The 12,753-nt window shown below is 41.6% G+C and overlaps 1 protein-coding gene across 1 annotated transcript in view; it reads left to right on the top strand.

Annotated features, from left to right (window-relative positions):
* The window catches only part of LOC149311331 (uncharacterized), a 33,691-nt gene that overhangs the window by 6,737 nt on the left and 14,201 nt on the right, over nucleotides 1–12,753 (top strand). Inside the window, exons 4-6 of the mRNA XM_089528547.1 lie at nucleotides 2,203–2,341; nucleotides 5,546–5,673; nucleotides 12,410–12,533. Of these exons, the coding sequence (XP_089384673.1) occupies nucleotides 2,203–2,341; nucleotides 5,546–5,673; nucleotides 12,410–12,533 (391 nt within the window). The remainder of the gene's footprint in view (nucleotides 1–2,202; nucleotides 2,342–5,545; nucleotides 5,674–12,409; nucleotides 12,534–12,753) is intronic.

Below are 12,753 nucleotides of genomic sequence, written 5' to 3'. Positions count from 1 at the left end.
CCTCGGCCCAGGTAGGGTCGCAGCTGGCGTATCAGCCGAAGCTGATAACAAGTGCTCCTGACTGTTGCATCCACCTGAGATGTCAGGTGGAGCGACGAGTCCAGGAGCACCCCCAGATTGCGAACAGAGTCCTTCAGGGGAAGCGTGACCCCATTCAGGACAGGTGGACAAATTTCCATCCCCGGGCCCGAGGAACCTATCACGAGTACTTCCGTTTTCTCTGGATGCAAGCTGAGTCTGTTCTCCCTCATCCAGCCCATTACTGACTCCAGACAGGCATCTAGAGGAGAGAAATATCAATGGTTGTCCCCAAACATGCTATATGGTGCATTTTTACAATGTTTTTGATCCCCCTGGGATGGTCAGTGGTTCCAAACTTTGGACTTCAAAATGGTTTCAACTTCAGTTCCCAGACGTCCAAAGCAATCTGGAGAAGCAAAGTCTGGGACCCACTGCCCTAGGTCATTTTAAGCCCAGGAGAGGATTATTTAATCTATATCAATAAGAAGTGAATGGAAGTCATTTCCATTTCAATCCTGTTGTTGTTGTTGTTTTGTTGTTGTTTTAAAGTTCTCTCCTATTCCTTAACTGACTAGGGAGGAAATGTACAAAAAATGGCCCCAGATGGCATTTGGGGACATTGGAAGGGGGAATTGAATTTTTGACCCCTGGTGGGCACTGGAGCCCCCAAAAGAGCCACATGCACCACCCAGGCTGCACTTTGCCCACCTCTACCCTACAACAATTCTCACTAGAAAGAATCTATAGTAAGCAAAACTTTAAATCTACTTGGTAGCCCAAAGAAGTATAAACTCTTTAATCAGGAGTTTCCGACAGTCTATTCCATGAGTCTGTTCTAGTTGCAACTAGCTGTAAGATTTAGGCCCAATTGTTTTCCTTGGTTTCTTTCTGATACTGGAAAATCTTTCTGGACTCTAAAATTGGTTTAGGTTAGGCCTTGATGCAAGGTGACAATTATCATCACCACACATGATGATGATAATGTGAACCCAAAGAACCTGCTTTGCCCTTCATACCAAGGATGACGCCTCTTCTCCACACTGTGTTTACTTACACATCTCCCCTGATACCCTGGGTAATTTTAGCACATAGATTAGGCTCCTGTCAGTTTAAATTAATTGAGTGACATAGGCTGAACAGTAGTTCCCAAGCTTTGGTCCTCCAGAAACCTCAGCCAGTTTGGCCAATAGTTAGGAATTCTGGGCACCAAAGTCAAAAACAGCTGGAGGACCAAAGTTTGGGAACCACTGCTCCAGAAGGTCACTGTCAGCCAATGTGTAGTTAATACTCATCTAAATAGATGTGAATCAGGTCCTATCTTCCTGGGTCAAAAGACTTGTCTGTCCATTCCCCACCTCCACCCCACCCATTCTGGCATCATCCTGTTCAGACAATACACACCCCAAAACCTGGTTCTGGTGCAAGAAGCTAGATGACGTTCAGCATGTTCTGCACCAGAATTGGTCTACACCAGCCTTAAAATGGTGTAAAAATATGTTGCTCCAGATCCACAGTTCCATTTCCATGTGCAGCAGCTATCTGCATGGGCTGCCGGGCTGACTGGTACATCAACTGTCATCTTGGGTCACTCATTCTGAAATCAGAATGAGGTTCTCAGCCTGGTGCTCATTGCTGAGTGCTTTTTTCTGACCTCAGAAGTGAGTGACCTGTGGAGGCAGTGGATGCACCATGTGGCTCAGTGGGATGCCTGTGCAGACAGTCACTCTGATGTGGGAGCTATGACAGATAATGGGGGCAGGTCGGGGTAGCTGTGGGGCCAGGATGCTCTGGGCCACCCCTGAAGTATCCCAGTCAGTGCATGCTCCCAGATAAAACAACCCACAAAGTTTTAGCAGTTCTAATTGTGATATAGGGACTGCTCATGGATGCTCTTCATTTGATAACTACAAAGTGGCTAGCATGTTCCATTGGGAGACCTGGGTTAAAATTTCCACTGACTAAGTGAGCAAATGCCATTCGCTGTTTCACATACACTCATACTAAGCATCACTTCACAGGATTAGTGTGAGTATAAAATAAATGGAAAAGAACTATGTATGCTCTGTAGAACTGTTTGGTAGAAAAGCATATATATATATATATATATATATATATATATATATATATATCCCCAATAAGTATTTGTATATGTATATACTCTGTGTCTATTGGTTTGTTCAGATTTTGGACTGAGCAACATTATGAAGTTTGAGGGCCTGTCTCAGGAACTGTTAAATACGCAGTGTGGAAGTCCAGCCTATGCAGCCCCAGAACTCCTGGCTCATAAGAAATACGGACCAAAAGTGGATGTCTGGTCCATGTAAGTAGAGGGGGATATTTTTACAATTTCTATAGCACTTTTAGGGCAGCAAGCACTAGAGCACCTACTTGTGATGTAGGGTAAAGCTCTGAAACCAGCAGGCTAGGGTTACCACTGCACAGAGATAGAGAAGAACTTGGCACTTGAAAGGGACCTGGGTTTTCCCCCTATTTCTAAAGTTATACAGCTTGAGTAGGCGTGCCTGAGTCTGCCTTCCCCCAAATGTCCAGGCAGGAGTCAGCCCAGCCAAATGGACTGCCCCTTGGGGTCAGATATTTTGCCCAAGGGAAGGCTGGTGAGGTAGTCAGGGAATGACACCTGGATCCAGCTGATCCTGCATCAGGTCACTACCTACCCTTGTCTTGTGGTCTTCCAGAATTTGCAAATGTCATTAAATAGGTCAATAAAGTGGCCCTTGTTCAACCCAGTTTCCTTGCCTGGTCTCATTATTCCATGGTTGTTCATCAGTTATATTTATAGCCTTCTTCTGATCAGCAAACCTGTCAAATGAATCACTCTGATGCTCATTGTACCACCAACAGCTAGTGGCTTCCAGATCAGGAGGCTGGTCAATCCATTTGAGATTTTATTCAAGACAGGTAAAGATACTGAATTGCACCCACAAATAGTATCTATAGAAAACTGACTGACCTGTCCCCAAGGCCACTTGTTGAATAGCTTAAGGTAGACTTAGCCTGGACCTAAAAGGAGGCTACCATGCACAATCTAGGGATTTTGAGTCACATTACCTGAATGCTACTTGGTGGCCTTCTGGAGGGGCCTCAGATGTGGTAGAACAAGCCACCACTGGAAGAGAAATAAGAGGCTATTACTCCTTTTTTCACATGAACATGGAGTTGTAGGCTTTGAATTTGCTGAATACAAAGTGCTACCATTCCTCAATAAAGTACCATAATGAAATTACTTCCTATCCCAGCCTCAAGCTTGAACAAATATTTTTCTGCCTCATCTCCCACTCTGTCCACCTCACTTCCCCACCTGGTCATATGATGAAGGGCGCTAGGTGCCATGGTTACATAACAGCTGATCTCTTTGTCAGATCAATTAAGATTGCTCTGCACATTTAGTCATATAAAAACAGCAAAGTCTTATGGTACCTTAAAATTTAATAATATACTGTCATGTAATGGGATTTTTTTCCTGAAAGCTAATGTGACTGTTCTTGATGGAGCAATCTTTAAGATGCCTCATGACTTTCTGAACATAGAGATATGGCAGAATAGCCTAACTTCAGAGGAGAATTCTTTGCTTAAGATATTGCTCTTGGCTTGGTCCTCTTTGAATGAGGAGATACAGTCAGGAGAATGACCCAAGCAGCACTCCTGGGTGGACAGAGCTTCTTCAGTGAATTAGTTTTTTTTTCTGTTATACAGTCTTGGGAGAAGAGATTCGCAGGTAAATGGCAGAAATATTGGTTGCACAAGATTTGTTCATGGGTTTATCACCAGAGTGGTCTGTGTTATTATTGATAAAACAATATGATAAAAATTAGGAGAAAATCTGCTTATTGATTAAAGAAATGTATATACCATTAAACCATTAAAAATCAGAGTGCTCTGTCATACCTTGGTTAAAATCTTAAGAATAACCTATTCATGAACTCTTCATATTTGTTTACACAAGGTTTGGTATATTCCAGAATTTGGAATTCAGAGTTTATTTCCAACTTTACATTTCACTCTTCTTTGAGATTGACCTAGGAAATGTATCAGGCAATCCCTGGGTTAATGTTGATCATGTCACTAATGATTTGAATGAAATAAATGTTTGGCTGGTAATATATGTAACCTCACGACAGGGTCATTTTAGGATTGCTATAAGTCAGAATTGACATGAAGGCACACAACAACAACAATCTACAATCCTTTACATTTTTATTTTGCATCAAATTCCATGCAAAATGGAATGAAAAGAGTGTTTTTTGAGGGGGGAGGGCTGAAGCTTGTCAATTAGTCTTCATAAAAATGTTTGAGATTTTGAATGTAAGTGTAAATTTCAAGTTTGGTCAAAATCAGTTCAGAAATGTGTGTTGTACACCAAACAAATTATTTTTAAAAAGAAACCCAAGGTAGGTTCTGTTTTTAAGGTATCCAAAGCAATTTATGGACTGTGTCCAAAATTTTACTTTGGCCTTCATTTTGATCCTGTTAGTTAACACATCACATCTGGAAAGAGAATGATAAAGCATGTGGTTTTGCATAGCAAAACACACAAGTTCACAGGCAGATGACGTTCTAAATCTAGCTTGTAGACCCAGCTAGAGCTGATGCATTGAATCAACCAAATGGTAAATCAGCACTTCCACAAATCACATTGAGTAAGTGATTCTCTTGTACTCGGGACTACCAATTGTTGTAGTATAAATATGCTGAAAAGATTAACTTTGTATCCTATAGGCTGGGGTAGACTGTGGTTGTGTGCCCTCCAGATGTTGTTAGCCATGCTGGATAGAATTACAGTTGGCCCTCTGTATCCATGGATTCTGCATCTGTGGATTCAACCATCAACAAGTTGAAAATATTTTTAAAAACAAAATCTAAAAGGCAAACCTTGATTTTTGCCATTTTATTAGGCCATTCAATATATAATGGAACTTGAGCATCAAGACGAATCTGGCTGCCATATTTTGCACTAGTTGAAGCTTCCGAACTTGGTACAAGGGTAGCCCCATGTAAAGCGCATTACAGAAATCTATTGGCTTCAATGGCACTGTGCGTCCCATATTAAGCCTTTCTGTTTGCCCCTCATGAGTAAATGAGGGTTGCGGGTTTGAAGTCCGCACAAATGGGGGGACAACTGTATTGTTTTTTTTACTTAGCATAAACAACATCCATAAGGGATATTAATGTATAAGAATAGATGGCTGTTGTTACTGTTGTTGCTATTGTGTGTCTTAAAGTAATTTTTGATTTATGGTACCTTAAAGTGAACCTATCATGGAATTTTCTTACCAAGGTTTATTTGGGAGATGGTGGTCCTTGCCTTCTTCTTAGTCTGAGAGAGTGTGATTTGCCCAAGGTCACCCAGTGAGTTTCCATGGCTGATTGGGAATTCAAACCCTGGTCTCCCAGAGTACTAATCTAACATGCAAGCCACTACATTATGCTCGCTTTGTGATATAAGAGCAGGGCGCTGCATTATTTTGCATTCACAACCATTTCAAGTTGTCTTTCTCCTTCTCAGAGGAGTTAGCATGTTTGCTATGCTGACTGGCACATTACCATTCACTGTGGAGCCATTTAATATCAAGCAACTTCATCTCAAGATGATTAATGGTGAGATGAATCCCATTCCCCTCAATGTTTCCACAGGTAAGCCATTCTCACTTCTGTATTTTATGCAAGGTTTAGAAGCCACTCAAAATTGTTTGCTTTTTGTCCTCTTGTTTTCAATCAGGGTAGCATTTTGTTAGTAATATCTGCACATGTAAATCGTGGTATGTATACAGGATGAATTATTCTCCAAAGTAATCCAGAACAGTCTTTTGTATGAGTACAGAGACAGTTTTTAAAAAATATTTGCTGCTTTTTCTGGGTTCTGGTTACAAGCATCATGACCTAGTCACACATTCTCCAAAAAGACTCCAAACATACTCCTCTTTTCTCAGGAGAAAGAGAGAAAAGGTACTTTAAGTCATTCTCCATAGCACAACAGACATATTCTGCTGAGTGGAAGCAGAGTTGTGCATGCAGCAACACTGTGTATTGTGGTTATGCACTGCACAATATGCCTTGTGGTTTGCATGGTGCATTGTGGTTGACAATTGCAGCACATTACTCATTGTGTATTTTGATTGTGCATTACACATTACACAATGGCACTGAGTCATTGACATGTTGTTTGATGTTTCTATTCTTCATGTGGGTTGCATAATGCTGATGTTACATTACTTCCATATGGAGATATTTACACTCTGCTGAGCGGGTGTTGGATTGCACCCTAGGAGTGAAAAACCCTTCCATTGGCATCAGAAGGACTTTGGTGAGACAGGACATTGAGGTGAATGTTACAACTTTCTCTATCATCTTAGAATCATAGAATCATAGAGTTGGATGAGAACACAAGGGTCATCCAGTCCAATGCCCTGCCATGCAGGAACTCACAATCAAAGCACCCCAACAGATGGCCATCCAGCCTCTGTTTAAAGACCTCTAAGGAAGGAGATTCCACTACACTCCAAGGAAAGAGTGTGTTCCACTCTCGAACAGCCCTTATTGTCAGGAAGTTCCTCCTAATGTTGAGGTGGAATCTCTTTTCCTGTAGCTTGTATCCATTATTCTAGGTCCTGTTCTCTGGAGCAGCAGAAAACAAGCTTGTTCCCTCCTCAATATGACATCCCTTGAAATATTTAAACAAGGCTATCATATCACCTCTTAACCTTGTCTTCTCCTTGCTAAACATACCTAGCTCCCTAAATCTCTCCTCATAGGGCATGGTTTCCAGATCCTTCAACATTTTGGTTGCCTTTCTCTGGACACATTATTAAATAGTCTAACAAGCAGAAATAGCCCATTCTATTCTGTTCTGTTCTATTGAAGTAGCCCATTCCATCAAACAATGGTAGCTGGTGGTTTCTGTGTCAATGGGATGCTGAATCTATTCAAGGGTTATTCTAAAAAGGAACTATTCAAGATGCCGAACCTTTGCTGGGGACAGTGTTTTGCATACTGGATAACTTCATTAAAGTTCATATAAAACCAAAAGTGTGTTCAGCATCTCACAAACACAGAATCCAGTAGCCTCCACTGTGCACAAATAGCTTACTTTCAGTTTTGAAACAAGCAACTCTAAAAGCACCTGATCAGCCCTGGCTTATACTTGGATAGGAGATCACCAGTGAATACCAGGTGGTGTAAGGCATATTTCTTTGCATGAGCAGGTAGACTGGTCCCCTTAGCTAGATGTGAAACAATCACAACAAAAAGACCCCTGGAGGACTCCAACAGACTTCAGTGCTGCTGTGGATGTTATTGGACACTCTTCCAATACTGCTTGCTTGTCATGAAGCATGGAATGGCTATCTGGAGCATACTGAGGGGATTTACAGTATGTTTATGCAGGGTGGGGGGGCTTTGTGTGTTGTGGAGGGAAAGAGGGAATACCAACCCTTGCAGTGCCCAAAAAGGACATCCACACATGTAAGGAACACTTACGTATGCATATGTCCCTAAGAGAATTCTGCCCAAAACAAATAATGACACTTTTTCTGTGTAATGGAATGGGATACTATTTAATAAATAATAATAAATCATTGATTTGTAGCCCGCTTTTCCTGGGTAGATCAAAGCGGGTAACATGGTTGTATACAATATACAAATTGTAACAACAATCAATCAATACATCAATATAAAAACAATTAAAACAAGGTTAAAAAAATACAAGCTAAAACATACAGACTAGCTGACTCAAAAGTGCATGTGCAGTGTGCAATGGGGAGATAACAGATGTTACAATGTATGGGGAAAGGCTTGTTCGAAGAGGAAGGTTTTCAACCTCTTCCTAAATTGGTCAAGGGAGGTGACTGAGTGGAGCTCGTCGGGAAGAGAGTTCCAGAGCTGCGGGGCCGAGATAGAATACGCCCTCTGAGCAGTTGCAGCATATTTTGTGTCTGGAACCCTCAACAGTTGCTTCCCGGCTGATCTGAGAGCGCGGGGCGGATTGTATGGGGAGTGGCGGTCCTCCAAGTACCCTGGGTCCAAGCCATTTGGGGCTTTATAGGTTATAACCAACACCTTGTATTGCGCCCGGAAGCGAATAGGCAGCCAATGTAGATCTTTCAAGACAGGTGTTATGTGGCTGGTCCTGGAGGATCCAGTGACCAGTCTTGCTGTCATGTATTTACTTATTAGTTTTACTTGTTACTGTGCTAAGCTAAAAATGTTAGTTTCCAAATAATGATCCATTGCATGATTAGAGTAAATAATAAAGTAACTAGTCACTTTTTAAAACATAACATTTCAACTTCTGCTTTAAACTTTACATTTTTATTGTAAAGTTTTTAAAATTATTTTATCTGTGAGCCACATTAGATCCCTTTCCAGGAGAAAGGATGCATATAAATTAATTAAATAAATAAGAAGCCTGGGGTACATAATCACGTTGGAAACTATGTCAATTAACAAAGACTTACTAAATCCATCATCATGAAACCATTTGTGAATTATGGGGGTTGGAATTCTTCATACACAACTTCCACAGTGGAAGAAATATTGTCGCAGTCACTAAGTAACAAGACATTAATTGAACAGGACATCCGTCCCAAATGTACCTTGGTCTGGCCAAACCAACATGGGGTTAGGTCATCAGTTTCACAGTTTGGAAATGGTGAAGTAATACACTGTCAAGGTACCTTTACACCTCTGTTTTCCTCCACTGATTGTATTACTGCACAACCAAGGTCAAACAGAGTAGCAGAGAGATCATCAGTACTCTCACCCAACAAATCACTTTTACAGAGGTCGAGAGAAAAACTGAATCTGGGTTGAATGAGACTTCTTTTTCCAATGCAGGGCTCCAGAGGCAAGGAACTGAGGTCAAGGTGTCACTAAAGGGGTACACAGTGCACCAGTGACACCTCAGAGGCGGCTCTGTTGGCCACATGGAAAAGCAAGGTTCTGCCCTCTGCCGCTCACTCAGCATCTCCGCCATACTCAGAAAAGGCTGTGGGGTGGTGGCAGCAGCTGTCTTCTGGGTCTGGTGGCTCTGCTGGCTGAACAGTAAAGAGAGTCACCTCCCTTTTCCAGGTGTCCAGCACTTCTTCCAGAAAAATCTATTGAAGAGAGGCGGTGAACATTAAAAAATGATCTGTACTGACTGTCAGAAATACTATACTAGTCACTGACTGAGGTATGAAGCCTGGGATCTTAAAGCTGGAGCACAACTTATAGAACACACTGCACTGTGAACCAGATGAAGGCAGGACTAATTATCTTTACTTAGCTGCACATATTCAAATCTATTCACATATATTCTCCCTCCATCTGCTGAAAATGTGCAGCTACCCAAATACATGCAAAAGCAAATGGACAGGCACATGTTCAGTAATGTGCATCCTCATGGATACTCCCAGATACTCTGGTAAAAACCATGAAGCCTTTTTCTTTGGAGTTTAAGCAGTTCCCCCCAACCCTCACCAAAGGCCTGAACTCTTGCAAATCACATGTGGCTGGATAGTATTCTATTCTACTGGAATATGGGGTATTTTAATCATGTAGACAAGCCTCTAGAGTTACGCATCCGTGATTGGTTCATATTCCCAATCTGTACATATTCATTAGTAAAGGGAAAGTTCTCCAATCCCCATCTACCAAGCAGCAGCCACCGTGATCAATGGCAGTCTTTTCTCCTGTTGATGGGAAGCAGCTGACTGATGTTCCCACCTACCCACAATGCATGAGCAATCTCCAGCACAAAAGAGAATTGTGACAAAGACCCTGTTGCAATAGAAATTTCTCATGGAAGAGGGTGGGAAAATAAGGGGGTGCAAAAGACCCCTTGTAACTGTCTTAGTGAATTCTAGCAATTATTATTATTATGACTTCTACAGCAAACTAAAATTATCTGAGCTGCATTTGGGGAGAATACAGTATCTGTGCAGCATTCATGGGGGTGTAAAAGACTGACTGAGACTTTTTGCATGGAAAGCATGTGCCCCTGGTGCTTTGCCAGTGTGCTGCAGAGCTCCTTTAAAGACATATTCATCAAATAAATAATTGGAGATTATCAGACGGGGGGAAAGCAGGGAGTAGAAGGCATACTCCAGGCATAATTGCATGATCGCGCTGAAGATTTTCAGATGATGTCACACTCATCCAGGACTTATCTCATGAAGATCCAGGAATGTTCCAGCCACAAGCCATTCACAGGGAAGCCCTGGGAATAGTTTAGATGCAGGAGCATTCCTGGATCTTCCCGGGATAAGTCCTGGATGAGTACAATATGTCTGAAAATCTTCAGCGTGATTATGCTGGGAGAAGGCTTTTTACTCCCGGCTTTTTTCCCCTCATCTGATAATCTGCAAAGTAATTATATGCTCTGAATGGGGCAGAGTAGTGTGGTCTCTGCAACTGCCAGGACAAAAGCCCATGAAAAGCTGACTGGAATGGTAAAGCTCCCTGCTCCAGTTTCCCCTTTTTTGAAACAACGACATGTTTTATTTAGGCTTCTTGCGTAAAAATCAAGGGAAAGATAACCTGAGGTTGGATCTTCCAGCACTCAAACTGTTCATTTCAAAATGTTGTGGAAGACTATGGGAATTCTCTGGATGCTAATAAGAAATTGACTGTCTCTGTGCAAGTGTAAAAGGAAGGGCATATGGTGGGTAGGAGTCATATGAGTGGTTTCTCCGACTTTCATCAGAGTCTCCTAGTTGCTATTCTGGTGTTGTCTTCAATGTAACTTTCTGTGCCATTATGTTATTGGTTGGTTGTTTTTTAATGTCATTTACTAATTTCTCTCTATTATAGTGAATGGACTCTGCTAGAGAGAGGACTGGTTTGATGTAATGCTATAGACATTGAAAAAGTTACTCTTTTGGACTACAGCTCCCAAGGCGCACCTATGCAGTATTGCCACTGGACATGGGGTTTCTAGGGACTGAAGTCCAAAACAGAAACTTTTCAGACTCTTCAAAGCCATTGTCCTAGTTATGTATCTCCTAGGATGAGCCAACCCATGTTTTGAGATCTTTGGGAGATAGTTTCACCTTTCAATCCATCCTTCTCACAAGCATGTTTGGTAAAGGCAATAGGGAGAGTCTTTTCCATGGCTGCTCCCAGGCTGTGCAGTTCCCTCCCATGAGGGGCTGGGTTGGCCTCCACTCTGCCCTCCTTATGTCAGCAGGCAGTTGGCCAGTGGTTGCATATGGGTTTTTGATGGGAGGTGGTATCTGCTGAAAATCCATGGATGATCAAATCCCATTAGTCCCAATGGAATAGTAAAATGGTGTACCTTATATAAAAGGGCAAATCAATACTTGCTTTTTGGTATATTGAATATTTTCAAGCTGTAGATGGTTGAAATCCATGGATAAAGAAACCGTAGATATGGAGGGCAACTGTACTCTTTTTCTATGTCTGTTACTGTGCTTTTTAAACCATTTTAAGTTGTTTTTAATTCAGTACTGTCTTGAATAAAATAGTTTATTCAATTGGTTTGGGTTTTTTTACCTTTTTGATTTATTTTAACTATATTCTGTTTTGATCATTTGTTGTGAGTTGCCAGAGATCCTCTGTTGGGAGAAAGATGGGATACTACCATATATACTCATGTATAAGTCTAGAAATTTTAGTAAAACAATTGACTCAAAACCTGGGTTGACTTATACATGGGTCCATGTAAATACTGTCTTTTAACTCATATAAAAACGGTGAAAGGTAAAAGTGTAATGTGTCCTGGAAGCACTGATCCCCCACTCCCCCTCCTTTACTCTCTCATCCATCCAGCCTTTAAAGTAAGGCCAAGCAGTTATGCCTACCAGAATTTTGTAAGTTCTTTGGCATTGTTTTCCTTTTCATTATCATTTAGATCCTTTGTTGCATGCCCCTAAGTTTTATAGTTGACTTATCCATGGGTCATATGAAAATCCATAATTTTGGCCCCAAAGCCTACCCTCGACTTATACATGAGGTCAGCTCATAGAACCTTATCACACACATTTTAGGTGCTGTTTTGGGCAGAGGCAGGGGATGCTTGGGGCCACGCATTGCCGAGGGAGAATGGATTTTACTACACACTGAAGTGTCCTCAGGCCTGCCCTATTCCATTGCTCAGTGCCAGGCTGTTCCCATTCAGTTCTGAGGTGCGTGAGTTTCCTCTACCGGAAAGCTTCCGTCGGAGCAAAATGACGGGCCTCAGTAATGAATGGGAACGGCCAGAGGACACTTCAGTGTGCAGTAAAATCCTTTCTCCCTTGGCAACATGTGGCCCCAAGCAGCCCCTGCCCGTGCCCAAAACGGCACCTAAAAAGCATGTGATAAGGTTCATAGTCAAGCGTATGCAGTATATAAATAAATAGCTAATACCATTTTTGATGGAATTTTTATACAGGAGCTGTTCATTTTATGCACTCCTTACTTGAGCCCGAACCAGCTAAGCGCCCCACTGTTAAAGAGGCAATGAAAGACAAATGGCTGAATGACAGTAATATCAGGAAACCACTGAATAAAAACAGGTAATTCTTTTCAAACTTCATATTTTATTCATTCAATCATTTTTTATGGTGAATATTTATTTCCTAGGCATATGTCCAATTTAATTAATCCTAATCCTTTTTGTTAAAAAAAGAACTGCATCTAACCTAAGAATAACTCCAAAATGCACCCAAGGCTCATTAAAAGCCCCCCCCCCCCCAAAAAAAAAGCATGCTTATTCCTTGAGAAGAAAGAAAATGC

This window comes from Sceloporus occidentalis, unplaced genomic scaffold (assembly GCF_023333645.1).
Source record: "Sceloporus occidentalis isolate IW3139 unplaced genomic scaffold, rSceOcc1.0.p SCAF_6, whole genome shotgun sequence".
Classification (NCBI taxonomy): Eukaryota; Metazoa; Chordata; class Lepidosauria; order Squamata; family Phrynosomatidae; genus Sceloporus; species Sceloporus occidentalis.
Note: the sequence above shows the minus strand (reverse complement) of the source record. Positions and strands in the feature narration are given on the sequence as shown.